Source organism: Macrotis lagotis, chromosome 1 (genome assembly GCF_037893015.1).
Source record: "Macrotis lagotis isolate mMagLag1 chromosome 1, bilby.v1.9.chrom.fasta, whole genome shotgun sequence".
NCBI lineage: Eukaryota > Metazoa > Chordata > Mammalia > Peramelemorphia > Peramelidae > Macrotis > Macrotis lagotis.
In genome coordinates this window covers 850,297,936-850,325,910 of record NC_133658.1, presented here as the reverse complement: position 1 = coordinate 850,325,910, position 27,975 = coordinate 850,297,936, and the positions used below count along the sequence as shown (strand labels likewise).

Below are 27,975 nucleotides of genomic sequence, written 5' to 3'. Positions count from 1 at the left end.
GCGAGGAGGAGAGGTTCGGGAAGGCGTCGCGGGCACGCCGGAAGTGACGCCTTTCCCGGCGCGCGGGGGCCGTCGTAGTAGTTGCCAAGTTCCTCACGCCGTCGCCGTTGCAGACCCGGAACCCCAACTTTGAATCTTACTTCCCTCAGGCCCCGGACCCCGACCCGCTGCCACGATGGTGAAGCCCAAGTACAAAGGACGGAGCTCCATCAACCCGTCCAACTCTAGCACCAACCCGGGTACGGGGGAGGAGGGGCGAGGAAGGGAAAGGGAGGCTGGGGGGGGCACCCCGAGATGTCCCAAGCCGGGGGGGGGCAGCGTGGTATTTTGGGAAAGGCCCTGGGCCTCCTGGATGAGCGACCCCGACCTTGGACAAGTCCCTTGCCATGGGGGGCGAGCGCGTGGGGGTTTAGGAGCCCGAGGCCCTGCCTTGGGCACTGTAAAACGGGGGAAGGTGGCTTCAACCTTGTCAGCCCTAAAGCTATGTGCCCCGTAGACCTCTGCTTACACTTCTGTTCCATGAGAGAGCTTGGGCTTGGTGATGTCCAAGATTCTGTGGGAATGATAGTTGGTATCGATTATGTATTAAAGTTTTGGGGGCGGCTAGGTGGCTCAGTGGATAGAGCACCGGCCCTGGAGTCAGGAGTACCTGGGTTCAAATCCGGTCTCAGACACTTAATAATTACCTAGCTGTGTGGCCTTGGGCTAGCCAATTAACCCTATTGCCTTGAAAAAAAAAGTAAAGAAATAAAAAAAAATCATATGTTTAGACTCTAGGAAGCCACCACATTTGCATCAACAGTGACATATTCGGACATCTCTAGATTATGAACTGAACTGAGTAGATTTGCAGAGGGCAGGGCTTTGGAAGTGGTGACCAAACTCTCTAGCTTCCTTCTTGTCGAATATTAAAGGATGGATTGTTTAATATAGTCGCTTAAGTTTCCAACTCAAGGATTTAATAGCAGAAGTAGGAGCAGTATGTGCAAATTGGGAAGGTAGGTTTTGGCTGGGAAAACTTCCTAACAAGAGCTGTCCAAAAGTAAAATAGTCTGTCTCAAGTGGTAGTATTCCTCTTCAGTGGAGATCCTTAAGCAGTGATTTGACGAGCTTGGATCACTGAAGTAAAATTGTATGATAGTCTGTTGAAGATGCTATAGAATAAATTCCTGTTCAGATACAGGTGGGACTAGATGATCTCTGAGACTTCTTCAAACCCCCAAGATTCTCAATTTTTGTGACTTCTAATATGCAAAGTTAGATGGACATCTAAGCAGGATAGGCTGAAGTTTTAGCCCCTTACATTTGACAACATCTTGTACTTACTTTTGATTTAAATTACTCCATGGGAAAAGTACAGTAGATCTGGTCCCTAGCATCATCTCCTTTTTTAGTACCCTTAAAAAAACAACTCAGAAGTTATGGAAACCTGGATCATTTAAAGCAAGAGATTATGATGTTTACAATTGTAGTAAACTTGGTGGTTTTCACTTTTCATATTAAATTTGTTTATTCTGAAGTCAATAGAAACTGTAATTGAAGCATGGCTCTCTCTTTGGAAGAGTTTGTCCAGAAGTGCAGCTTCATTTCCAGTTACAAAATCTTGAATAAGCACTGGAAAGGAACTTAAAGACCTCCTACCTTAAACCACCTCATTTTTATACATAAAATGGATATTCAGTATAATAGACTTGAGCATTTTCAGATCTAAAATGTCAGTACATTCTTGACTTTAAGAAAAACTGTGTAATTTGGAACCATGCCCTAAAAATTTCTAAACTGCATACTTTTTTTTGCACCAAAAAAAGTTTTATTTTCTCTTGGTATTGTGAAGATATCAATAGAGCATGTGGTCTGTCCATCAGTTATCCCTCACTCTTATTACATAACCAGTCCATTTTCTTTTACCTTCATCTGTTTCTTTGATGATACTCTTTTTTTAATTAAAGATTTTATTTATTTTGAGTTTTACAATTTTTCACCCAATCTTACTTTCCTCCCCCACAGAAAGCAATTTGTCAGTCTTTACATTGTTTCTGTGTTGTACATTGATCCAAATTGAGTGTGATGAGAGAAATCATATCCTTAAAGAAGAAACATAAAGTATGAGAGATAACAAGATCAGATAGTAAGATATCAGTTATTTCATCATTGCAACAATCAGGGACAAGTTGGGGCTGTCTGCAATGGAGAATACCATCTGTATCCAAATAAAGAACTGTGGCGTTTGAACAAAGTTCAAGGACTATTTCCTTTAATTTAGGGGTGGGGGGAAACTGAACTTATGCTGAGTGAGATGAGCAGAACCAGAAAAACACTGTACACCCTAACAGCAACATGGGGGTGATGACTAACCTTGGTTCTGCTCATTTCACTCAGCATCAGTTCATGCAAATCCCTCCAGGCTTCCCTGAATTCCCATTCCTCCTTTCTAATAAAACAATAGTGTTGTATGACATACATATACCACAGTTTGCTAAGTCATTCCCCAATTGAAGGACATTTACTTGATTCCCAATTCTTTGCCACCACAAACAGGGCTGCTTTGAATATTTTTGTACAAGTGATGTTTTTACCCTTTTATCATCATCTCTTCAGGGTATAGACCCAGTAGTGGTATTGCTGGATCAAAGGGTATGCACATTTTTGTTGCCCTTTGGGTGTATAAACTGCATACCTTTTGACCTAGCAACACCACTCTTAGTCCTGTGCTCCAAAGACTTCAAAAGAAAAGGTTTTGTAAGTAGAAAAATATTTATGGTAGTGCTTTTTGAAAGAATTAGAAAATAAAAGATAACCTATTACCTGGAGAATGACTGAATAAATTATGGAATATAAATATAACTGCTATAAGAAAGAAAGAAACTGATGGTTTTCGTGAAACTTGCTAAGTTTTATGTGGACTGATGCTGAGTTAAGTGACCAGAAACTAATAAATCAGAATTATAACATCAGCATTGTAAAAACGAGCAATTTGTAAAGGCTTCAGAATTCTAATCAACAGAATAATTGATCATGATTCCAGTAAAAATATAATGAGGAACACTATCTACCTCCTGACAGAGCAGTGATGGATGGATAGCCAAAATAAGACAAACCACTTTGGACATGGCCATTTTGAAAATTTGCTTTGCTTGACTATACTTGTTTGTTTTTCTTTCCCATGGGAAGAGATAAAAAGTAAATGATTGATATTTGAAAAAAGTAAAATTTAATGAAGAAAAGGGTTCTTTAAGAGTCTGGGAATGAAGTAAGAGAGATGGTAATGTGTTTTTTTTTGGAGATTTTAGAGGGAACAGGTGTTTTAATTTCAATACTAACTGAAGACAAAGTGATGATCTTTTGACAGTCTGTTTCTTCAAAGTGTTATATTTCATTGTAAAACTAGCAATGTTTAATGACTGGAAATCCCTGATTTCTCATTGTCTTGAGGAAATTATGTAAGCTAGGGGTGACCAGGCAGAAAATAGTAGAAAGAAATAGTATTCTAAAGTATTTAAAAGCAAATTAACCTCTGATTACATTAAAGAACCTTTGGGAGTTGTCATCAAATGTTAAAAATTCAGTTGTTGAAGCCAGAGTCATTTAATATTAGAGTGGAAAAGAATCATAGAGATCATATAGCCCAGCTCCCTCATTACATGGTTGAGAAAACAGAGATCTGTTTAGGGTAAAGGTTTTTCTAATTCTGGGTGCCGGGCACCACTTTGATAATTTAGTGAAACCTAGGAACCCTTACTTAGAATTATGTAATATTTGTTTTTAATCCCAGTAGAAGGAATTGCTCAATTGAAGTTAAAATACAACGAAAATAAATGTGTAATTTTTTTTCCCATTCATGTTTATAGTGACCCCCCTTTACCCCCCCTCCAAAATAGCAAATGATTGGTGTATCCCAAGTTAAAAATCTATAAGAGAACTAACTGATTTGCATGAGAGAGATTACACAGCTAGTTAATGGGGGGAGAGGAAAGGGTAAAAGCATTTCCACAGTTGCTGCTATATGCTTCACAACAAACCTAGGTGGGTGCTGTTATTATCCCCATTTTATAGTTGGCAAAAGTTAAGTGACATTAGAGCAATTAGAACTGACAGGTCTTCTAATTTTTCGATTCAGTGATCTTGGGAAATTTTCCTCAAATACTATTATTTAATTCAGTCTAGTTTTGGGATGCAAGATCTTAATTCTACCTCTATTGAAGGATAAGAAGGTGATTTAAAACTAGTAGCAATGGAATTTAAGATTACCTTGAAAGGACCAAGTTGCATCAGTTATCAATGTACTTTTTAAAAATTCATATGGTGAAGACAATGGATTGTAGGATGAAAATTTTTATTTCAAAGGAAAGTTGTGTGTGTGTGTGTGTGTGTATCTGTTTAATTGAAGTGCCTGATTGTTCAAGTTACAGAGATGATTGCCAAGCTAGAATTTGCCTTACTTATCATTACCTAAACGGAGGGATTTAAATGGTAGTATTAAACAGCAGATCATGGTTTGAAGCAAAAGTTGTTTCAGTTCATGTGGCTCTAAATAATTATCCTTTCATGATAATATATTTTTAAACTAAAAAGAAGGCTTATTTTTTATTATTTTTGTTTTTAGGGGCAGCTAGGTGGCATAGTGGATAAAGCACTGGCCCTGGAGTCAGGAGTACCTGGGTTCAAATCCGGTCTCAGACACTTAATAATTACCTAGCTGTGTGGCCTTGGGCAAGCCACTTAACCCCATTGCCTTGCAAAAAAACCTAAAAAAAAATCAGGATCTTATTTTTGTTTTTAGGTTTTTGCAAGGCAAATGGGGTTAAGTGGCTTGCCCAAGGCCACACAGTTAGGTAATTAATAATTAAAGTGTCTGAGACCAGATTTGAACCCAGGTACTCCTGACTCCAGGGCCAGTGCTTTATCCACTGCCACCTAGCCACCCCAAGGCTTATTTTTTAAAAGGGTTTAGGCTGCTGTTTCACCAACATCTTCAATTCACTTATCTGGTTGTCATTGGAGTATAAGAAGTGACTTGTCAATTGGACTGTCTGCCATCTAACTTTTTTATGTTGTAGATCGGGTAAAAGGAGCTGGGGGTCAAAACATGCGGGACCGTGCAACAATTCGGCGTCTTAATATGTATCGGCAAAAGGAACGCAGGTGAGCTTGGATGTTACTATATACCTTATCCTTATCTAACCTTAGTGCTTTATGTAAGCCATGCTTTGACATAAATAAAATCTGTATGTTTTCAAAAATTGCTTTGAAGCTTTTCCAGATTTATACTATTATGGTATTAAGTTGAAAGGCAATAAATATTTTTGCTAATTGTCCTGTAGCTGAGAGTTTTTTAACTACCAGATTGAAAAATGGTTTTCTTGAGGCAGAGAATATGGAGGTATTGGTTTAGAACAGCCGAAAGACTTACTCCTTTCTACTCTCTTAATGTCAAATTTTAAAATGAAAAAATTCTGACAATTGGAAAACAGTGGCTGTGATTCTGCTGAGACAGCCTTTTCTACAGTGACTTGCTGAGGGTGGCATTTTACTAGCTGGTCCTAATTTGTTTGGTAATTAGATTCTCTGTCCATTCTTAAAAAATGTATTATAACTAAAATTTTGATTAAATCAATCTGCCTTAGTCATTTATTTTGCAATTTTGTTTAGAATTTTGAATTTTAGAATAAGTCAGCCACTGCTTAAAATTCATTTAAACCAGCCCAGCCTGTACCAAAAACATTCAAGTACATGATCCTCTTCTGCCCCCCAGTACACAGTTTATAAATCAGCATCATTTACTATTCATCCAAGAGAAATCAGTTACTGCTTTTCACAAATGGGTGTGTAAATTGTTTTATGGTCATCTGATTCAGCTGAATGGGACACTTTTTTTGTATTTATGAGTCCATCAGTGAAGTTACTTCATTATTTTTCCACAGTTGCTATTGCTGATTATAATTCTGAAATCTTTATTCATTTAGCTTTCAAAATCAAAGTTTCTTGGGTCATCAGTAATCAAACTTTTTCATTGTCATTTGACTTTATATCACTAACCAAAACATATTTCTTCAATTTAGAAACCGACGTGGTAAGGTAATTAAACCTCTACAGTATCAGTCGTCAGTGGCTTCTGGCACAGTGGCAAGAGTGGAACCCAATATTAAATGGTTTGGTGAGTATTTGTATTGTCTACCTATTTATTCCATTTATTTTATGAATAATATTCAGTGCTAGATGGAGTAAAATATTCAGGGTCTTTGATAGCAGTATTTAGGTCTTTGATAGCAGTATTTAGTTAGAGAATAGTGACCAGGGCAGCTAAAGAACCGGCCCTGGAGTCAGGAGGACCTGACTTCAAATCCGGCCTCAGACACTTAATAATTGCCTAGCAGGGTGATCTTGGGCCAGTCACTCTTTTTTTTTTTTTGGTTTGTTTGTTTGTTTTTTGCAAGGCAAATGGGGTTAAGTGGCTTGCCCAAGGCCACACAGCTAGGTAATTAAGTGTCTGAGACCAGATTTGAACCCAGGTACTCCTGATTCCAGGGCTGGTGCTTTATCCACTATGACACCTAGCCGCCCCTGGGCCAGTCACTCTTAACCCCATTGCCTTAAATGAATAAGAATTTTTTTAAAAAAGAAAGAGAACAGGTATCCACAACTATGTAGGATAGTGATTTTTTTTCCCCTCTTCCCCTTCAAAGTACTCAGATTATAAATCAGTGTTGTTTACTCATCCAAGAAAAATTATTTGCTGCTTTCTCATAAATGGGTGTGATGGTAGTATTTCAACTGCAGCTTATTTTAATTTGTAATTGTTACTAATTACTTAAGTCTTCTAGAAACACATCTTTAATGACATAAAAAGCCTTTAAAAACTTTCTGGTTTTTGGTTGACTGGAGAGGTTGTTGTTGTTGATGTAGGTCCATAGGCACAGTATTTAACAAACAGACTTTGACCATGTTAGTCAAAAAAATTTTTAAATACCTTCAAAACTCCCTTTTTTTTTTGATTGGCCATATGGAAATAATGTTGGCAATAGCATCTCATTGATGGCTTTCAGGAAAAGGATAGTCTTAGTCTTATGTTTCAAAGCTTCATACAGGTTCCATCTTGAAACTCTACCCTTATTATCATGCTTTTAACCTACTAGTAGTGTCTTTTAAGCCATATCTAAGCAAATGGGATATTACTGACATAACCAGACTTCCTCATGTGTGGAAAAAGCAAATTATCCCTACTGATTCCTTTGCTTGAGGTCCAGCAACCTTCAGATTTAGAAGAATCTTGGTTTCTTGTAATGAAGTATCTTTTTTAATTTAATTTAATTTTTAATTTAATCTTTTTGACTTTGTCCTATACTTTACTCAAATCTAGGTAAATTATATCATTTCACTATATGCAAAACTAATAACCCTTTAACATACAGAAATAAGATTATTCTGAAAATCATCATCATCATTCCTTTTTTTCAACAATCTTTTTTTTGCGAGGTTTTGAGTTTTTACATTTTTCTCCATAAAGCAATCTAATATAGTCTATATATGTATAGCCATGCCAAACATAGATCCATATTAATCATGTTGTGAAAGAAGAATCAAATCAAAATGGACAAAAAAAATTAGGGAGAAAAGAAAAACAATACATAAAATAACTTGTAAAAATTGAAGATAGTAAGTTTTGTCTGCGTTTAAATTCCTTGGTTCCTTCTCTGGATATGGATGGTATTTTCCATCACAAGTCTTTTAGAATTGTGTTTGATTATTGTACTGCTGAAATGAACAAGTCCATCATTGATCATCACTCAAAGTTGCTTGCTAGTGGGTATATTATAGTGGGTTCTTCTTGTGCTGCTCATGCTTCATAACACTCTTTCCATGTCAGAGCAGGTTGTAGAAAATTTTTTTCTGGGACCTGAATTCTCTAGATATGCATTTACATTGTAGAACATAGTTTAATTGCATGGAATTCCTTAGCATTTAAGACTTATATGATATCTATCCAAAGGATATTCAGTGTTTGTTTTTCTTTGTTCCCTTGCATGAATATATTGATTTAAAACATCCTGTTAACAGTACTCAGCAATTCTTGCAAGGCTTCCCCTACTTAGGGATAGTAAACATGACATTGTACTGAGCCTCTATTTATTTCATACTTGTTCACTTACTTCTGATTGAGTGCCAGTTCCCTTGCCAAATCTATCAGAAAGGGAATTCATCAACTCCAACTCCATTCAAAAGTATGTTTATTTTCTTATTTCATCCCTACTGATGTCTTCCTCTAATGCCTCATCATAGTGTGGAGAGGATGGGTTTCTTTAAGGCTGTGCCAACAGAAATTAAGTTCTGGCAGGGTGTTTACTAAACTTAAAGTCTTATATGAGCCCAGTGACAGACATTTGTTCCAGCATGAACCTGGTTAGGAGAAGTTCCACTACCAGGTTGTCAACCAGGGTAATGAATGTTTTGTCACAACAATTCAGATCTTTTAACCTTGGAGTTATAAACCCAGTTAGTAAAGGAAGTATCCACAGGAGGAGAATTGCAGGTCTTTTGAAATGTTGAGGTCAGGAGGTTAAACTCATTATTTGACCAATTAATGGGTGAGCTATTGTTAGGAATGAGTGGAGGAAAGTCTTTTAAAAAACAAAATTTTCTTAGGGCTAAAAGTAGAAGTAAATGGACACATTTTTTTCTTACTCTAGCATTTTTTTGTTCCTATTAGGTTTTCCATGTGTAGTCATTTAGTTTATTGAATGGCAGGTATTTAAGAAATGGGAAGTTAAAAATCTGCCATTCACAGTAACATAGTTATATTAAATTGAACCATCCTTCATTTATAAAACAGGAAATACACGTGTGATTAAGCAGTCATCATTACAGAAATTCCAAGAAGAAATGGATAAAGTTATGAAGGATCCATATCAAGTTGTCATGAAGCAAAGCAAATTACCAATGTCTCTCCTCCATGACCGAATCCAGCCTCATGTAAGAATGTGATCAGCATCTTGTGTGGAAATTAATTAGGTCTGATAAATCATTTTTTCCAGATTTTTTTCCCCTCTTATGGGATAGAGGAATTTGATTTAAATAGGAATATTTCCACTCTTCTTTTCTTTTCACCCTCAGGACTAGATTTTGTGAGTGTGGTGTTCTTTTTGTCATCTTGTTTGAAATGAAACCTTGTTTCATTCAGAGGATAATTCTATCAAATGTCCAGAAGTAAGTAAAGTGAGCTTGGTTTGGATAGGATTTGGACTTTTTGTTTGTTTTTAAAGAAAACAAAATTTGATGGAGAAAATTATGTTGAATTGGATTGAATATATTCATGTTCAGTAAGTTTTGAATTAATGACTTGGGCTGCATTCAGATGAAGATACTCCCTTTTAAATGGGTAGGTAATTATGCAATAATGTGGAATACAGTAAAAACCTAAATTGGCACTTAGATATCACTGATTTGTCACTGAACAGGAGAAATGGACTAATGTTTACACATTTGTACTTGCTTTGAATAATAGTTCCTAGAAATGTAGTTAATACCTACAGTTTCAATTCTAGCATAAGCTGGGGGAGAGTATAGTAGGGGGTGGCAGAAAAGTTCAGAAAAGTGTCTCTTATTAGGCAAAATTAGAATCAAAGTTTGATTATTCTTTCAGATTAATGGAATGACTTCCTTCAGAGAAACATATCAGTGTAATTCATGAACCATAGACAAGTTGCTATTTCCCTTGTTCTATTTTCTGGTATCTTAAAGCTAGTCATTTAAAATTAGGTTCAGGGTGGCTAGGTGGTGCAGTGGATAGAGAACTGGCCTTGGAGTCAGGAGTACCTGGGTTCAAATCTGGCCTCAGACATTTAATAATAATTACCTAGCTGTGTGGCCTTGGGCAAGCCACTTAACCCCATTTGCCTTGCAAAAACCTAAAAAATAAAATAAAATTAGGTTCAGTCTAGTTTATGGGGAAGGAACAAAGAGGTTTTATCATAGGCTAATGGCTTTTTCTCAATCCTTATCTTTCTTGTAGCTTTTGACACTGCTGACCATCCCTGTGATTTAAGAAGTCTTTCCTTCTTGGTTTTTCATGACATAGTTCTTCTCTGATTTTCCAAACTCTTGTCTGATGATTCTTATTCTTCTTTTCTGTGTCTTTTATTTTATTTTTCCCAGTTACATGCAAAAGCAAGTTTCAACATTTATTTTTAGAACCTTGATTTCTGAATTCTCTCCCTCCCACCCCAATCCCCTTTATTGGGAAAGTAAGTTATTTGATAGAGGTTAGAAATATGTAGTCAAGGTCAGCTAGGTGGCATGGTGGATAGAGCACTGACCCTAGAGTCAGAAGGACCTGAGTCCAAATCTGGCTCTGACACTTAATAATAATTACCTATCTGTGTGACTCTTAACCCCATTGCCTGCCTTGCTAAAACAAAAAAAAAATGTAGTCGTGAAAATCATTACCACAATAAATCAAGAAAAAGTAAACATAACCCCCCAAGAAAAGGGAAACCTCAAGAAAAATACAGTTAAAAAAATTATGCATCAATCTGTTCATCAGTTCTGTCTGGTATGGATGGTATTCTTTGCCATTAGACCTTTAGAGTTCTCTTGGGTCACAGATTGCTGAGAAAAGACAAGTCATTCACAGCTTATCATCCTACAACATTGCTGTTACTGTGTATATATAGTACATTACCCATTGCATCTGCTCATGTAAGTTTTTTACTGAGAGCATCTTGTATGCTCTATTTCTTATAAAAGAATAGCATTTCTTCATAATCACTTAGCACAATTTTTTCAGCCATTCCTCAACTGATGGGCATCTCCTCAATCTCCAGTTCCTTAATACTAGAAAAGAGTTGCTATAAATATCCTTATGTGTATAGGTCCTTTTCGTTTTTGTTTTTCATCTCTTCCAGTATATAGACCTAATAGTGGGATTGCTAGGTCAAGGGGTAGGCTTGGTTTTATAAGCCTTTGGGTGTAGTTCCAAATTACTCTACAGAATTTTTGTTTCACTTCATAACTCCTCATTTTCCCTTATACCCTCCACCATTTTTCACTTTTTCTTTATGTCCCATTAGCAAATCTAATAGGTATAGGGTAGTATCTCAGAATTGTCCCAACCCACATTTCATCTTTCAGTAGTGAGTTAGGACATTTTTTAAGTGATTTAAATAGATAGCATTGATAATATTATGTAAAAACTTCATACTTTTTGATCATTTATTAATTGGAGAATGACTTTTTTATAAATTTGACTCAGTTCTCTATGTTTGAGAATTGAAGTCTTTATCAGAGAAATTTGTTTCAATATTTTCCAACAGTTACTATAGCTAACTGTACTTCCCTCCATACTATTACCCCATCCCCATTTATTTTCTCTCTCTTTTCACCCTGTCCATCTTCAAAAGTGTTTTGCATCTGACTACCCCCCTTCCACAATCTTCCCTCCCTTCTATCACCTTCCTACCTCTTTTTTCCTATCCCTTTCCTCTGTAGATTAAGATATATTTTCCTCTGGGGTAAGATATATTTCTACACCCAGTTGAGTTTGTATGTTATTCCCTCTCTGAGCCATTTTCTATAAGAGTAAGTTTCACTCAATCCCTCTCACCTCCTCCCCTTCCACTTCATTGTAAAACCTTTTTCATACCTCTTTTATGTGAAATAGCTTACTGCCTTCCACCTCCCCCTTTCCCTTCCCAGTACATTTCTCACTCACCTATAACTTTTTAATATATTGTTTTTTATATATAGTATATATTTTATTGTAATATATTATTCCTTCAAATTCAATTCAATGCCCTGTCTATATATGCTCCTAACTGCTGTAATAAATGAGGAAAGTTCTTATGAGTTATCAACATCATCTTCCCAAACAGGATTATAAGCAGTTCAGTATCATTAAACCCCTTATGATATGCCTTTCTGATATCCCTTTTTATGCCTCATTTGAGTCTTATATTTGAAGATCACATTTTCCATTCAGCTCTGATCATTTCATCAGGAAAGTTTGAAAGTCCCCTATTTCATTAAATTTCCATCTTTTCCCCTAAAAGAGTATGTTCCGTTTTGCTGGGTAGTTGATTCTTGGTTGTAACCCAAGCTCTTTTGCAATTACAGAATATCATATACAAAGCCCTGTGATCCCTTAATGTAGAAGCTGCTAAATCTTATGTTAATCTGACTCCCATTTTCTTTCCCTTAACTCTTTCTTTGTAATCTTATGAGTTTCCATGGGTTAATCATCTCTATGTAGATGAATCCCAAATATCCTTGATATTTGAATTGTTTGTTTCTGACTGCTTGCAATATTTTCTCCTTGACCTGGAAGTTCTGAAGTTGGACTATAACATTCCTGGCAGTTTTTATTTTGGAATCTCAGGAAGTAATTGGGGGAGTTTTTCAATTTCTATTTTACTCTGCTTCTGGTATTTCTGGGCAGATTTCCTTGATAATTTCTTAAAAGATGACTATTTTTTGATCCTGGCTTTCAGGTAGTTCAATAATTTTTAAATTATCTTTTCTAGATCTGTTTTCCAGATCAGTTGTTATCCCAGTAAGATATTTCACATTTTCTTCTAATGTTTCATTCTTTTGGTTTTATTTTATTGTTTCTTGGTTTCTTACAAAGTCATCAACTTCCCTTAGCTCCAGACTATATTTTAAGAGAATTATTTTCTTCAATGAGCTTTTGTATTTCCTTTTTTGATTTGCCCAATTCTGCTTTTTTAAGGCATTCTTCTCATAGGCTTTTTGGACCTCTTTTTCCCACTTTGCCAATCTGGTTTTTAAAATGTTATTTTCTTCATTATTTTTTGGTATCTCCATGAAGCTGCTTAGTTATCATGATTTTCTTGCTTCAGTCTCACTTATTTCTCTTTATAATTTTTCCTCTACCTCTGGTACTTTTTTAAAGTTTTTCCATGGCCTGAGACCAATTCATATATTTCTTGAAGGCTTTGGATATAGAAACTTTGATTTTGTTATCTTCTTCTGAATGTGTTTGTTTTGATCTTCCACGTCACTATAGTAACTGCCCATGGTTGGATTTTTTCTTCTTCTCAATGTCACTTGATTTTAATTCTTTGTTAAGTTGGGGCTCTGCTTCCAGGATGGAGGATATACTATCCCAAGTTTTTGAGGGTTTTTGCAGCTGTTTTCAGAGATACTTCTAGGGCCTGCAAGTTTTCAGTTCTTCTAAGACCTTATGAGCTTGTCTGTGCCTGGTCTGTGGGTGACCACAAGCACTCCTTTCCGCTCTGGAAATGTGAGGAGAGTCCCTGCTCCACTGTGGCAGGAAGCTCTATTATGCTACTGTTCTTCTTTCTCAGACTGGTACTCAGATCTAAGTAAGGGCAAAGCAACAGAGTCCTACCTCAATGATAGCAAAGGGACTCCAGGAATCTCCTTCCAACCCCCTTACCATCCATAGACTGCTGCTGATTCAATAGCTCCTGATCTGGTCTGCTGGGGTTGAATCTGCACTGCTGAGACACTGAACCATGTTCCATTCTCATCCTTGTGTGATTCCAAATTGTCCTTGGCAATCTTTGGGCTGAGAGGTCTGGAAGGTGCAACCAATGTCACTAACCCAGGTACCCTGCTGTTACTTTCTAGATTGTTTGATTCTGGCTGTAAGTTCTGTCACTCTAGAATTTTGTTAGAATCATTATTTAAAGGTATTTGGAGGGCAGCTAGGTGGCGCAGTGAATAGAGCACCGGCCTTGGGGTTAGGAGTACCTGGGTTCAAATCCAACCTCAGACACTTAATAATTACCTAGCCGTGTGGCCTTGGGAAAGCCTCTTAACCCCATTGCCTTGAAAAATCCAAAAAAATAAAAAGGTATTTGGAGTAGTTTAGGGGAGAGCTCAGGGGAGTCCCTACCTTTACTCCACCATCTTGGCTCTGTTTGGTTCTTTCTTATTCTTAGTTTGACTTGGGTATAACCCAGAGCTCTGTCATCTTTTTTTCCATAATTCTTTCTTTATAATCATATCAGTTCCCATGGGTTTATCATCTCTATGCAGATGAATCCCAAATCTATTCAAATTCCTGAGTTCTAGTATTAAATCATAAATTGCTTCCTGGATATTGTTTTCTGAATGACTCATAAGCACCTCAAATTATGCAAATCCAAAATAGAACCTCATGATATTTCTCCCTAAATTTGCCCTTTCTCCTAACTGCTATTTTTATTAAGGACATCACTGTATTTGTTATCACTCAGATTTATAACCTAGAAACCATTCTCAACCTCTTTACTCCCCTCATTGCCCATATCCAACTTTGTAAATTCTGCCTTCGCAATATGACTTGCATCTTTCTCCTTCTCTCAACTCAGACTCATAGATCCACCACCTTCATCACCTCTTGCCTGGATTATAGTAGGAACCTCTTGTTTGGTATCCCCACTTCATACCTCTCTAATCCAAGTTACCTACTTGATGTTTTTAAAACTCGAATCTGGTCATGTCACCCTCCCTCCTGCACAGGAGGCTTCCATGGTTTCTGGTTGCCTCTATGATAATGTTGAAATCCTCTGTTTGCTCTTTAGAACCCTTCACAGGCTAACTTCAACCTGTATTTTTGTAGTTCACGTTGTCCCTGTCACATACTCCAGCCTCCTTTCTGTTCCTTGTGACATTCTATATCCTTCATAGAAGACTCCACATAGTTTTTCCCTCCACATTTGGAATCACTAATTTCATTCAGAGCTCAACTCAAATGCTAAGTCACATCCTTCCCTCTCCCCCAGCCCGAGAAAGAGAAAGGGTGACATGATTAGATTTACCTTAGGAGTATTAGTTGGATAGCTCTATGTAAAATTGGATTGGAAAGGAGAAATATGAGATGGGGAACACCAAACAAGGTTATTGCAATACCCAGGAAAGGGGTAATAAAGGGTGGTGGATATCTATGTTGAATAGGAGAATTGATTATTTGGATATTGGATTTAATGAGAAGTAAAGAGACTGAGGATGGCTCTTAGGCTTTGGGAGGCCTGGATGATCTTGCATTAGCCGAAACAAATACTATTTTCTTATTTTTCTTAAAAAACAAAACAAAAACCCCGGCATATCTTCAATTTACAATTTAGTCAAGCTAAGATAGGTGTTTTTTTGGAGCATGGATTTCTTTCAGAATTCTGTATCTAATTCAGATTTACATAAAGTGAAAACTCTCTGTATGAGAAACACTGCTAGGCTTTTGGGAGACCAATATGAAATAGGAAGCAGATTGCTGTCAATGAAAATGTTCTAATGCTTCAATTTCCAAATGATTACAATTAAGGAACTAAAAACACGGAAGGTGCCCCCCACAATTTAGCAGTATTTATTGTTTGGTGCTTCTAAAAGAACTTTTAAGTGATTGGCAGAAGACATTCTGTGAGGTTATGTGCTCCCTGCTGTGAACATCCTGTTACGTGATAGATCCCAACCAAAACAGTCACTTTCATCCTGCTTCAAAAATTCCTATGCCTGTAACTCCTTTACAGGCACATCAAGTTTTAGTTAGTATCAGGTTTCTTTTATCACATCTAAACTATTATTTTGGACTTTTGCTAGATGTTTTTCATCTGAAAAACTTTCCATGTGTATTTAATAAAAATGTTACCTAAATTAGGGAAAATGTTATCTGAAACTAAAATGCATCTTACAAAACAAGCAATTCCTTTTAGCCATGAAAGAAATGAACTTCCAAGAAAAAGTTGGCATTTACAGTTGGTTTAAAAAAAACACAAATTTGAGTATGATTGTCCTTGACAAAATCTGTGAATTTGGCGAGTTTTGTGCACTTGTTTTTAAAAAACCCACAAAAGTGATCAGAAAGATAAGTTAATTTTCATCATTGTAGCCTTAATTACATTTGACTAAAGTTTATGATAAGTGAAATAAAGCAGAATTTTTGGCTGATCTTCAAAACAAGTCATATTTACTTTGATTATTTGTGTTACTTTGGTATTTCTCCAATGAAATGAAGCGGACTTCAGAATAGAAGAACAAGTGCTCACTCTACTTAATTAAGCAGTTCTGATTTAAAGTCATGTTAAAGCTGCACTCTTGTAAATGAATGCAGAAAACCTTTTTGAGATAGTATGCAATTTTTTTGCTCTTTCCTCTAATTTTCATTAGTTTTTAACTATGATTTGTTTCTTTTTAGCATTCCAAAGTACATATTCTTGATACAGAAACTTTTGAAACTACATTTGGCCCAAAGTCACAGAGGAAGAAACCTACTCTCTTTGCCAGTGACATGCAATCTCTTATAGAAAATGCAGAAGCCTCAACTGAAACTTATGACCAAAAGAAAGATCGTGACCTTGTAACAGAAGATACTGGTGAAAGGTAAGGCACTGTAAGAAGGAATCAAAAATGGGATCTAATGGATGCGTTGGGTTGGATTTTTTTCCTTTTATTCATTTGAAACTTGGGCAGTACCTCTTTGAAAATCTCATTTGCTTTTCTCAACACAAATTCACTACTTGTTTTCAACAATTTTGCATTTTTAAGAAGTTTTGAGTGGAAAGAATGCTGAACCTGAAATTGAGTTCTCCCTACAGACATTAGTTTTTCCACCTATAAAATAGAAATAATCCTACTGAGGCATCTTAGTGTAGAGGAAAGAACAATAGATTGGGACTTAGAGCATCTTGGGTTGAATCCCAGCTCTGCTACTTACTTGTATAACCTCTTATATAACATATATAACTTTTAAAAATACTTGAACTCTCTTGGCCCTATTTTCTAAATTTCTCTGTAAAATGAGGAGCTTGGGCTAGATAACCTTTAGGGTTTATTTACTGTGACCCTACCTCAGGATTGTTGTAGCTCTAACATTTCTAGAGCAGGGACCCACTTTTTTGTCACCACCAAGTATCAGTTGCTAACGGTTACCTATGAACTGGTAAGTCCAAGATTCCTGGGAATGTGACAGCATCTTGCTTCCATCTTTGTCCTTATTTAGGGAAACAATCCTTTGGACATGTAGCTACAGCCATAAGTATGGCAGACCCAGGAAAGAAAGTTCTTGTCATTATCAAGTGATTCAACATGGAAAACTGCTAGAATTTAAAAACTGAAAAAGACTACAGTTTACACATTACTGTCTATTTGGTCATTGGGACCATGGCATCTTTCCATCTGACTTGGAGCAGAAACTTTCCATTTATGTTGTATCCCCCATTAGAATGTGAGCTCCTTGATAAGTAGGCATTATCTTTTCTATTTATTGTATTCCTAGAATTTAGCACAGTGCGTATTATTTTTTTCATTCATTTATGGACAGCCCATGTGCTCCATTGGTATGGATACAATGCCAAGTGTTTTAGGGGAAGGGTCTTCCCGTCCCCCCCAACACCTTCAGTAAACCCCTGTGGGGAACATATAGGAGGGCACAAAGAATTACACAGGATAAAAGAGCATGATTGGATTAATCCTTTAGAGGGAGTTATCCACAAAAGTATCTGATAACTTGCCCCTATGTACTGTGAAGCTCAGATAAAATAATGGTCATTATAAGCTGTATTTGCTTTCCAAATATAAAGTGATAGTATTAATAATATTAGAAATATGTGGTAAAGATGTAAATTCAGGCCCTGCCAGTTTTATATCATTTTACTGGTCCTGTTTGCATTTAGTCTGTCATCACTGATTGACAAACATCAGATCAATGGTTTTGATCTCTTTTTCCTTTTGGTATGTAATTAGCATGTCCTAAACTTTATTTTCATTAAGTTGAAAGCTCTATTTCACTAAGAACTATTGCTTAACTATGTCCTTTTTTATTTAGGAGTGAAGCCCAAGAGGAGATATTTAAAAAGGGACAGTCCAAACGAATCTGGGGAGAGCTCTATAAGGTAAGATATTAATTTCAAAGCTTACCCAGTGCTAAGTTTCTTTGACATACCAATGTTTAGGAAATGTGATTTTAATTTATTGAAACACTGCCATGGGGAACATACCCCTCCCCTACTTAAATTTCCAATCCCCTTATGAATTTGAGTACAGCCAGGTAAGTGAAAGCTATATTAATTGTTCCAGGCAAATGTAGCTCTTTTTCTTTTTGGTGTTATGTTACTTGTAAACTGCTTACAGTCATCATCTAGGAGAATTGGAGGTATGCCATGACCAAGATTTGATCGGAATATCTGCTGTAGTCCTTTTGTTTGGATTTATCTGATCATAGAATTTTACATTAGAACTGGAAAGGATTTTAGAGATTGTCTAGTCTAGTCCCTTCATCATAAATGAATAAACTGAGTCCTTGGGAGGTAAAGTTTACCTAGTGGTAAAACTTGAAGTCAGATACCCTGTGCAGATGGTTGATTGCATCTTCTTACCCAGAATGTGCACATGTTTATATGTATATATGTATATATACACAGGTCATAGATACATGTGTATTGGCATGTTCAAACAGATCTGATATACTATCCAAGAGCTTAGATATTAGAAACTATTTTGGAGTAACACTGGCTCCCTTAATTTAAATTCATTATTGGGGTTTTAAGAACTTTTATAGAGTTCTCAGACTCAAAGTATAAATTTAGTAATGAACCATTTTAAGAAATTAAGATAAGGGGCTCTGGTGGTAATACACTAGAATCATACAGTAAGACTAATTACAGATTAATTTTATTTTTAAAACTCTTCTTCTGGGTGGCTAGGTGGCACAGTGGATAGAGCATTGGCCCTGGACTCAGGAGTACCTGAGTTCAAATCCAGCCTCAGACACTTAATAATTACCTAGCTATGTGACCTTGGGCAAGCCACTTAACCCCATTGTCTTGCAAACAAAAAAATAAAATAAAATAAAAATAAATAAAGGCTCTTCTACTGACATCTTGTTTTTATATCCCCTTCATTTCCCTCTTCCCACCTGTCCTCAAAGAACCACATATTACATCAAAGAATAAAAGAGTAAAAAAGAATATAAAATATAGCTATTATTTAACATTATATGAAATATCATATAATTTTCAAAGAAAAAATTTTGTTTTTTTATTTGTATTGTTGTAATCATAGTGTCTGTTGTTTCCCCTGTTCTCTTCAGTTTGTCAGATTAATCCATTTCCATTAATCCTGAGAGAACTATTTAGTAGACTATAAAAAGGGAAAAATTCTTTGAGGAATTCTTTGATTGTGAGAAAAAGTGTCAGTTATATGTGTGCTGGTTATCCACCCTGCCTCCTCACAGAGCCATTGCAGTTTTGCTTGTGGATGCAAAAATATCACTTTTCCCAACTGAATGTGGTTGTTACTCTTTGTTAAATCCTTTTTGCCTTTCTGGATTTTCAGGTGATTGACTCATCAGATGTTGTAGTGCAGGTTCTTGATGCCAGAGATCCAATGGGCACACGATCTCCTCACATTGAAGCTTACCTCAAAAAAGAAAAACCCTGGAAACATCTCATTTTTGTTCTTAATAAATGTGATCTTGTCCCAACTTGGGCAACAGTAAGTATACCCATCCCTCTATCCAGGGACTTTATAGTGATTCTTCCCTTAGCAATAAGTAATTTTTGAAGAGGCTATGTGGTTTGGGGCATTTGTTGGAAGTATTATTAGTTTACTATGCATCTGTTCTCTAATAGTCCATGGAGTAATGCTATTATAAATATAACCAATTTGTGACTACATTGATAGATCAGACTTGTACTGTTTTCCTGGGGGAGTTATAAGACTAGTAACAGTAAAAGAGTCACCACAATATCTTACATTGTTATAAAGTTTTTTACAGATGAACTCTCTGTGGAACTTGAAAGTCAGATGCTATCAATCCCATTTTGTATATGAGGAAATTGATAAAGAAGTGACAAACCCAGGTCCAACTACATTGGAGCTCCAGTATCCTTATTCCTAATAAAATACTCCTTCCGTTATCCCATGCTGACTCTCTTTTGTGATGGGACAACAAGCTCTGGTGTTCTCAGAGAGTGGTAGATAGGCCTTTTCAGGACACATCCATCACAATCATTGGTCTGTTTCATATTTTGTTGATTACATTCAGCAAACGGGGCATTTCTAGAGTATTGTTTGCAGTTATAAAACAGTAGACAAAACATGAACTATATATTTGAAAAATAGTCCTGTGATTCAAGCTCTGATCTTGCCCATTGCTATAAATAATTCAGAGTTTAGGGTTTTCTGTGTGAGTCTGCTAATTTACCAGCATTTTTTTTTTTTTTTTTTTTAGAAACGATGGGTTGCAGTCCTCTCCCAAGATTATCCAACACTTGCTTTTCATGCAAGTCTCACCAACCCATTTGGCAAAGGAGCATTCATACAGCTTTTACGTCAATTTGGAAAGGTATTAAGATGTGATCTGTTTCTCTTGGAGGTTTTGGGGGGTTTTTTTTTTTGGATACCCGTTTATCTAAATTTCTCAGATCTCATTTGCTTTGAGAGGTAGCATGGTCTAGAAATTCCAAAGCTCTGTGGAGTTGTTTTTCTTCGGTGTGGAGGACCAGAGTTGAATGTGTTAAGTACTGAGAGGGAAGTCTAGTGAATTGATAGTAGGATAGATATGATAGCCTCTAAGGATTCTCTGTCAGGCCCAATGAAAGAAATCTTTTTCTCTCCTTATGTTGATGACTAATCCTTTCTCTGTGGTGTCATGTTGGATTTTTTAAAGTAAATTTTTAACTAACCATAGAGATTTCCTATTTATTCCTGGGTTTCACGACCTACATATTTTTTAACTTAAGACATAGATGTAATTTCACAAAGAAGACAAAGCAAATTCAAATGTGTTTCCATTTGGCCATCTACAAATGCTTTTCAGTGTGGCTGTACTCTCTAATTCTGAACAGACTAATTTTATGAGTTCTTGTGACTGAAAAAAAATGTATCACCTAGTGTCCAGCACCCTGGTGATAGTCCTTTTCAGGCTGTTTGAGCCTCATTTATCTGACCCCAATTCTGTTGACCTTTTCCCCTCACCCCGTGCCATATTTTATTGTTATAATAGGATCTTGGATTGAAAGCTAGATGGTTCTTCCAAGGGCAATCAGTCCAATCCTCTCATTACCTGTAGGAATCTTATTTTACCTCTGCAGTGATAATATAATAGGATAGGTCTTTGATGGAGCAGAGTTAATAAGTAAAAAAATCACTGCTGTATTAAGATTTTTTTTAATTGTGTATATAATTGATTGTGTTTTTCTAATAGTTACACACTGACAAGAAGCAAATCAGTGTGGGGTTTATTGGCTATCCAAATGTTGGCAAGAGCTCTGTGATAAATACTCTGCGTTCTAAGAAAGTTTGTAATGTGGCTCCCATTGCAGGAGAAACTAAGGTAAGTCTGTTTGGAAAGGGGGTCCTGTGATTGTCTACCACAAAAAAAGTGGAGATTGTCTGGATCCCTGGAGATATCTATCATTTCTGAATTAACCTATTTAGGAGCATTTAGCTTTGTAGACTTAGTTTGGGAACAAGAAACAAGGACAGGAGATCCAACTTGTTGGTGTGTTGTAAGATTTTTCATATTTTGATAAAAGTTTCAAGAGCATTTTATAGGCCAACATGAGACTTTGGTATGATCAGGTACATACCATTCATATTTGCCTATTTTTAATTTTTCTTAATCCTACTTTCTTCCTCAAAGAAAATTTAGCCTAAGAGAATGTGATATCTGGATTTGAGAAAAAAAAATGTTGTCATTCCTTGTCTAGCTTCTGGCCATTGGGAGTATTGGCCTTGTACTCAGGGTGTTTGGAGAGTGGCTTTCTTTTGTGTGGAGGGAGAAAAGGTAGGTTTGATGATAAGATTTCAGCACTCTCAAAAAGCTGAAATGTTTTAGAAAGCTCTGTCGGCATCTTTATTCTCTTAAATTATTTACTCAATGGAAGTGCCATGTACATGCCACAAAGTGCAAGAGATAATTTAGTAGATGGGGCAGCCATGTGGTGGCTGTCTAGTGTCTGGAAGGCTCACATTCCTGAGTTTAAATCTACCTTCAGACACTAGTGCTGTGATCCTGGGCAAATCACTTAGCCTCTGTTTGCCTTAATCTACTGGAGAGGGAAATGGCAAACCACTTCCAGGATCTTAGCCAAGAAAATCCTAAATGGGGTCACAAAGAATCAGGCAAGACTGAACAACAACAACAATTGGTAGATCTTGTTACTCAGAAAGTTGCTATTTGGGTCTCACATGAGGGTGTGGCAGGTCAGTTGTTAAGGATAGACTCTCATACTTAGGAGAAGGAAGGTTTCTGACTTTTGGTCTGTCTTTAGGTCTGGCAATACATCACCTTGATGCGTCGAATATTCCTTATTGACTGTCCAGGTGTGGTTTACCCTTCTGGAGACTCTGAAACAGACATTGTGCTGAAAGGAGTGGTGAGTGTTTTTTGGTCACGTTCACTTATTATAACCTTTGGATGAAATTCTTCTGTGGGGAGTACCTTGAATGACTTTTACTTTACTCAAACAAAAGTAGTTTAAGGTCTGTCAATAAACATGATGCTGAGGACAGCTAGGTGGCACAGTGGATAAAGCCCCCGCCCTGGAGTCAGGAGTACCTGGGTTCAAATCCGGTCTCAGACACTTAATAATTACCTAGCTATGTCATGTGGCCTTGGGCAAGCCACTTCACCCCATTGGATGCAGAACCCCCATTGCCTTGCAAAAACCTAAAACAATAAAAAATAAAAAAAAATAAACATGATGCTGAGCAGGACAACCTCTCTACTCCACTTTTCCCTGTTTGAGGAGTGGGTGAAATCCTAGGCATCTCTGGTCAGCGTCATTCCACAAAGGATTTCTTAGTTTATACATAGGTTCCAGAAAGAAGCTGGACCTGTGTTTATTCTGGGCCTGTGTTCATACTTGTGGGTTTGAAGAGTTGAGTCATTTTGGAATCTAGCTGTATCCATTATATTTCTGAATATAACCAAAAACAGTAGGTGGTTTACTTTTAGCCTTTAAAGTTTAATGTTCATGAACTGTACATCCTGTCCCATTTTAAACTGCTGTGTTCCTGCAGAGTTTCCAGGCTGCAGGTGAGTAGCAGGAGGCACTAAGGCATTAAGTGTGTGGGAAAGCCAGATGTTTGTGATGGAATACTCAGTTCATGGCTCTTAGTCCTTAGGGCAGCTCTCAGCAATGTGGGCTCTCAATGGATGGTGTTTTGAAATTGATTTAGCAGCCTCAGCATTAGATAATGTTTGAATGACAGGTCTTACCTTTCCTTTTTCCTTCACCTCATTGCCATACTGTCCACATTGTCAGATGTATTTCTGATTCATGGTTCTGATCATAGCTCATGTAACTGCTTGGCAATCTTCAATCTTATTCTCCGTTGAGTATAGTTCATATTCCTTGCCTAAAATTCAAAAACTTCTCAATTTGGTAGTACCTTAACCTCCCAGCTTTTTTCTCACATGACAGATTCAGGGCAAAAGAATTTGATTTGGAAGTAGAAGACTTGAGTTTAAATCTCTGCTCTACCATTTACTGTTTGTGACCTTGGGCAAGTCATTTAACTTTTCTTAACTCAATTTCTTTATCTGTAAAGTAAAAGATTTGGGATAGTTTACCAAAATCTATAATCATGTATTCTACAGTCCAAACTAAACCACTTACTGTCTGTCCTGTACACCCTCTACTTTGTTGCCACTATGCTTAGAAAATATCCTTTCGGCACCTGTTGAATTCTTATTCATCCTTTAAAGCCCAATTTTAAATTTACCTCCAGAAAACTCTTCCCTAATTAGTGATAATTTCTTTACCCTTTGGACCTCATTTTACTATTTATGAACATATTTTTTTTAAATGTATGGATGCTAATTACTGTAAGATCCATAGATCGGGTATTATATCTTATCTAAACTTTCTTTCCTTTCCAAGGTCTAGCACATGCTTTTTTTCTATAGAGTGTAATGTTGGGGGGGGGGGGGTTAAGTTTAAATGGATAATGTTTTTAAGAACTACAGTGAAGCTTGCAAATTTCAATTTCTTTATCATTTTCTAGGTTCAAGTTGAAAAAATTAAGAGACCTGAAGACCACATAAGTGCTGTTCTTGAACGAGCAAAGCCAGAATATATCAGTAAGACATATAAAATTGATTATTGGGAAAATGCTGAAGACTTTCTAGGAAAGCTAGCCTTCAGGACTGGAAAGCTTTTAAAGGTAAGTAGGAACATCCCAAAGTATAATGTTCTGTATGCTAATAAGACCAACTTATGTATTTAATAATGTGGAATGTTTTTATGAAAAGTAATGTGATCAATAATAATGGAGCTGAAAAATGAAGTCTATGTAGGAGAACTAAAGCACTGCAGTTCTTGGGACCAGTTTTGTTCAGTGTACCTAATGAAAATGTGTTGTATGAACTTTCAGGGTGGAGAGCCTGACTTGCAAACAGTGGGCAAGATGGTTCTCAATGACTGGCAGAGAGGCCGAATTCCTTTCTTTGTCAAACCACCCAATGCAGAGCCCCCATCGGCCTCCCAGGTAAGAATGAGGTAGAGACAACCCTGGGAAATCTTTATACTAATTTAAATGCTAACCTCCTGCTTCATTCACCTGATGGCATTGGATTTCTTGTTATAATTTTACCTGTACAACTGCTGTTGTGCTATGGGGTTCACTGATCTTTCCTAGTTCATTGGGGAATTGGCATTTGGTAAATAATAACCAGCATGTGGCTAAGTTTGGAAAGGGTCTTGAGGGGTTTGTGACATTAAATTTGTATTTACTGAAAAATATAATTTTGTTTGGAAAAAAAACAGCACCAAGCTAGCAATTACATAGTACTCCCAGAATAAAATAATCCTAAATTGGCAATTATATCATGCTCCCAGGCTTGTAAAATGTTTTGCATTCATTATCTCAAACACCACTGAGATGTGTCCAACAGGGACACAAGTGAGAAAAGGGAGTCACAAGAGCATAAGGGACTCAGTTGTGCTCAAAGAACCATGAAGTGGCTGAGTGCATGTTCAACCTTAAGTTTTTCACTGCAAGGACAGCCCTGCTTCCTTTGCATCACACTCACATTGCCTCAGTTAGGGTGAAGATGTGAATGTAGCCACCTATGTTCGTATGACAGGTTTAGATGGGAAACTTCTTTGATTGGGCTGACAGAAGACAATTTTAGATGCTCTTGATCTTTTCTCTTGAAGGACTTCATGTTTATTCCCTTTCTTTCTCAGCTGTTTATTATCTTTTATTTTCATAAGCACTTTGCCCTTCAGACATATACATGTACATTTCTTAATCTTCTCCCTTCAGGCTGATAATGTTCTTGTCAAGTCATAGACTTGACTTTTAAGTTAAAGGGTCCTTAGTGATCATCTGGGACAGTTAGGTGGTACAGGGGATTGAACATCAACCCTGGAGTCAGGAGGACCTGAGTTCAAATTTGGACTGAGATACTTCCTATCTGGGTGACCCTGGGCAAGTCACTTCACCTTATTTCCCTCAGTTTCTCATCTGTAAAATGAACTAGAGAAGGAAATAGCAAACCAGTCTTTTATCTTTGCCCAAGAACACCCCACATGGGGTCATGGAGAGTCAGATACTACTGAACAGTAGCAACAACAAAAAAATATACTCACACTGTTGCCATAACTTTCTTCCCAGGCATTTATCTTTCTCTCTCTGCATTCTGTCTCTGAGCCTGTATTTCCAATGTCAAAAACATAGCTTTCATGGTTGTGATTATTGTTGAATGTGTTCTCCATAAGAATTTGAGGTCCTTGAGGGGAAGGACCATGTTTTTACTTTTCTGGCCCCAGCCCTTAGCACATTGTCTAGCACTCTGGAAGCACTTGATACATGCTTGTTGACTGGTATTGGGTATCTGGGCAATGACTTGGGATTTAGGATGTTTGCGTTGTCTTGAGCATCCAAGGAAAAGATGGATTTTAGATAGAGACCCTGAAGGAATAGTCTTAGTTCTTAGCTTTTGCTTTTCCTTTTTCAATAGTTCCCAGCATCCTCGGTTGTTTCAACAGCATCACCCCATGAAACCAAGGAAGAAGAAGAAGAGAAAACCGAAGGTCAAGAAGCCACACTTGTGACTGAAAGGAAAGAAGAGGAGAAAGAGAGTAATGACACAAATGCTGAAATGAGAGAGCTCCTGGCACGTGTTCGACAGAATTTTGGCAAGATCAATGTTGTGCCTCAGTTTACAGAAGAAGATCTGGTGCCTGTGGAGATCTCAGATAGTGAAGGAGAATTTGATGACTCCTTTGAAGAGGAGGAAGAGGAAAACGAACAGCCCATGGAAGAGGATGAGGAATTAAACCAGGCATCCCGAGGAGATGTGGCAATTGGCACCAAAGCAGTTATTAAAGCTCTGGACGAAAAAATTATCAAATATAAAAAGTTCTTAGACAAAGCAAAAGCTAAAAAGTTTTCAGCAATCAGGTAAAACGTCATTATATATGACTATTGCAGTTTGGGAATAAGGTCTGTTTTCTTCCCATGTTAAATGTTAAAGGGTCCTGAGACATTTTATAGAGTTCACTTATCTCCAAATAATAGCAACTATTCAGTTAGCTGAGTTGCGGAAATTTCTTCAGTTCTTCAAGTATAGAAGGATATAGGGTATTTCTCTTTATTGACATTGAGCTTTCTTAACAGGTTTTTCTTAAGCCAGATGAGATTGTGTATAGCTCAGGATTGTCTTTATTATATGGTGAGAGGCTCTAGCCTCTGAATCATTTCAATGCTTTTGTTTCTCTTTTAGAATTCCCAAAGGACTTAGTGAAAAGGTGTTTTCCAAATCTGAGCCCAAGACCAAAGAGCAAGATGATGTAGAAGAAAAAGGTAAAAGTAAAAGTCATTTAAACATGGTTTTCAAATTGAATTTAGCCTCATAGAGTGATAGATTGAACATTGATTTTATAGTAAGAAAGCATCCTTTGTTGTCTCTCTGGCTTTGACTTGAGTGAGGCTCTTGCACACACTTACTGGGCAACTCTGTGGAAGTCATTTAATTTCTCAGAATTGTTCATTTTCATTTTGTAAAATTTTGGTAAATTTTAAAGAAGTATGGAAATTTGAGTTAGTAAAGTTAGCCTCTGTATTTTGTCACTGAATTTTTTTCCTTGTGCACTTTGAAATTTCCTTGAATGTTTGTAACTGATACCAATCTTCTCATCCAAGGATATTATCTCAATTTCAATAGCATATTCATTGAGATTAAATGGAAAATACAAAGAAAGTTTTCTAATTTCCTTTGGGAAGAAGTGTTTTTCTCAAGCCAGTCATTTAGTCCACAGCCCTGTAGCTTGTATATTCAATTTACCATTCCTTTTTTTCAGGACATACCAAGAAAGGAAAAAAGAGAAAGTCATATGAAGAAGAGGAACCTGAAAATAAGTCTCAAAAGCTTACATCAAAGGCAGTAAGTTTTCTCTTATCTTCCTCCAACCCAAGTGCATGTTATAGACACCAGCTATAATGTGACTTTTAGAAGTTATTGTCAGGGAGCCAGTGGTCTGTCTTGCGACCATAGTCTTATAAGATATTACACTTTAAAGGATGAATAAGCTTGGGGGATAATTGATATGTCCTAAAAGTAGGTTAAATTGCCAAAATAAAGGCATGGTTATGGAATAGACTTCTGTATTAAACTCACATCTTCTAGCTATCAAAGGCTGCTCAGGAACTTTCCCATTGACCAGAAGGAGGTGTCTTTTTTGTAGCTTTTCTGATTTCACTCTTGACTTCATTCTTGCAGCGACGGCGAGCAGACCGGCAGAAGAGAGCTAAGAAGGTTGGAGTTCGCTACTATGACACTCACAACGTGAAAAACAAGAATAGGAACAAAAAGAAGACTAATGATTCAGGGGGACAAAAGCAACACCACAAACAGTTCAAACGGAAGCAGTAACTCTTTAATTAGTTTATTAAAATTTACAAAAATAAAAGATTAGTCGTGTTCATTTTCTTCCTACAGAGTTTGCATTTTCAAGACCACATTGCTGCTGTTCTGATCTGACATTAATTCAGATAACACACTGCTATCTT

General features: G+C 36.9%; 1 protein-coding gene across 1 annotated transcript; it reads left to right on the top strand.

Moving 5' to 3' along the window:
• Nucleotides 1-7: 7 nt before the first annotated feature.
• GNL2 (G protein nucleolar 2) lies at nt 8-27,875 on the top strand. Its single transcript, XM_074217567.1, has 16 exons — nt 8-239; nt 5,058-5,142; nt 6,060-6,154; nt 8,828-8,967; nt 16,148-16,332; nt 17,777-17,843; nt 19,285-19,443; nt 20,183-20,296; nt 21,158-21,286; nt 22,227-22,331; nt 23,965-24,123; nt 24,334-24,447; nt 25,925-26,367; nt 26,690-26,769; nt 27,267-27,349; nt 27,686-27,875. The coding sequence occupies exons 1-16, from the start codon at nt 176-178 to the stop codon at nt 27,836-27,838; spliced, it is 2,175 nt and encodes a 724-aa protein (XP_074073668.1). The 5' UTR covers nt 8-175; the 3' UTR covers nt 27,839-27,875.
• The last annotated feature ends 100 nt before the right edge of the window (nt 27,876-27,975 follow it).

Coding starts and splice junctions, on each gene's coding strand:
- GNL2 (XM_074217567.1), top strand. CDS start 176: ATGGTGAAGCCCAAGTACAAAGGACGGAGCTCCATCAACCCGTCCAAC. Junction 5,143..6,059: donor TATCGGCAAAAGGAACGCAG/GTGAGCTTGGAT, acceptor TCTTCAATTTAG/AAACCGACGTGGTAAGGTAA. Junction 6,155..8,827: donor ACCCAATATTAAATGGTTTG/GTGAGTATTTGT, acceptor TTTATAAAACAG/GAAATACACGTGTGATTAAG.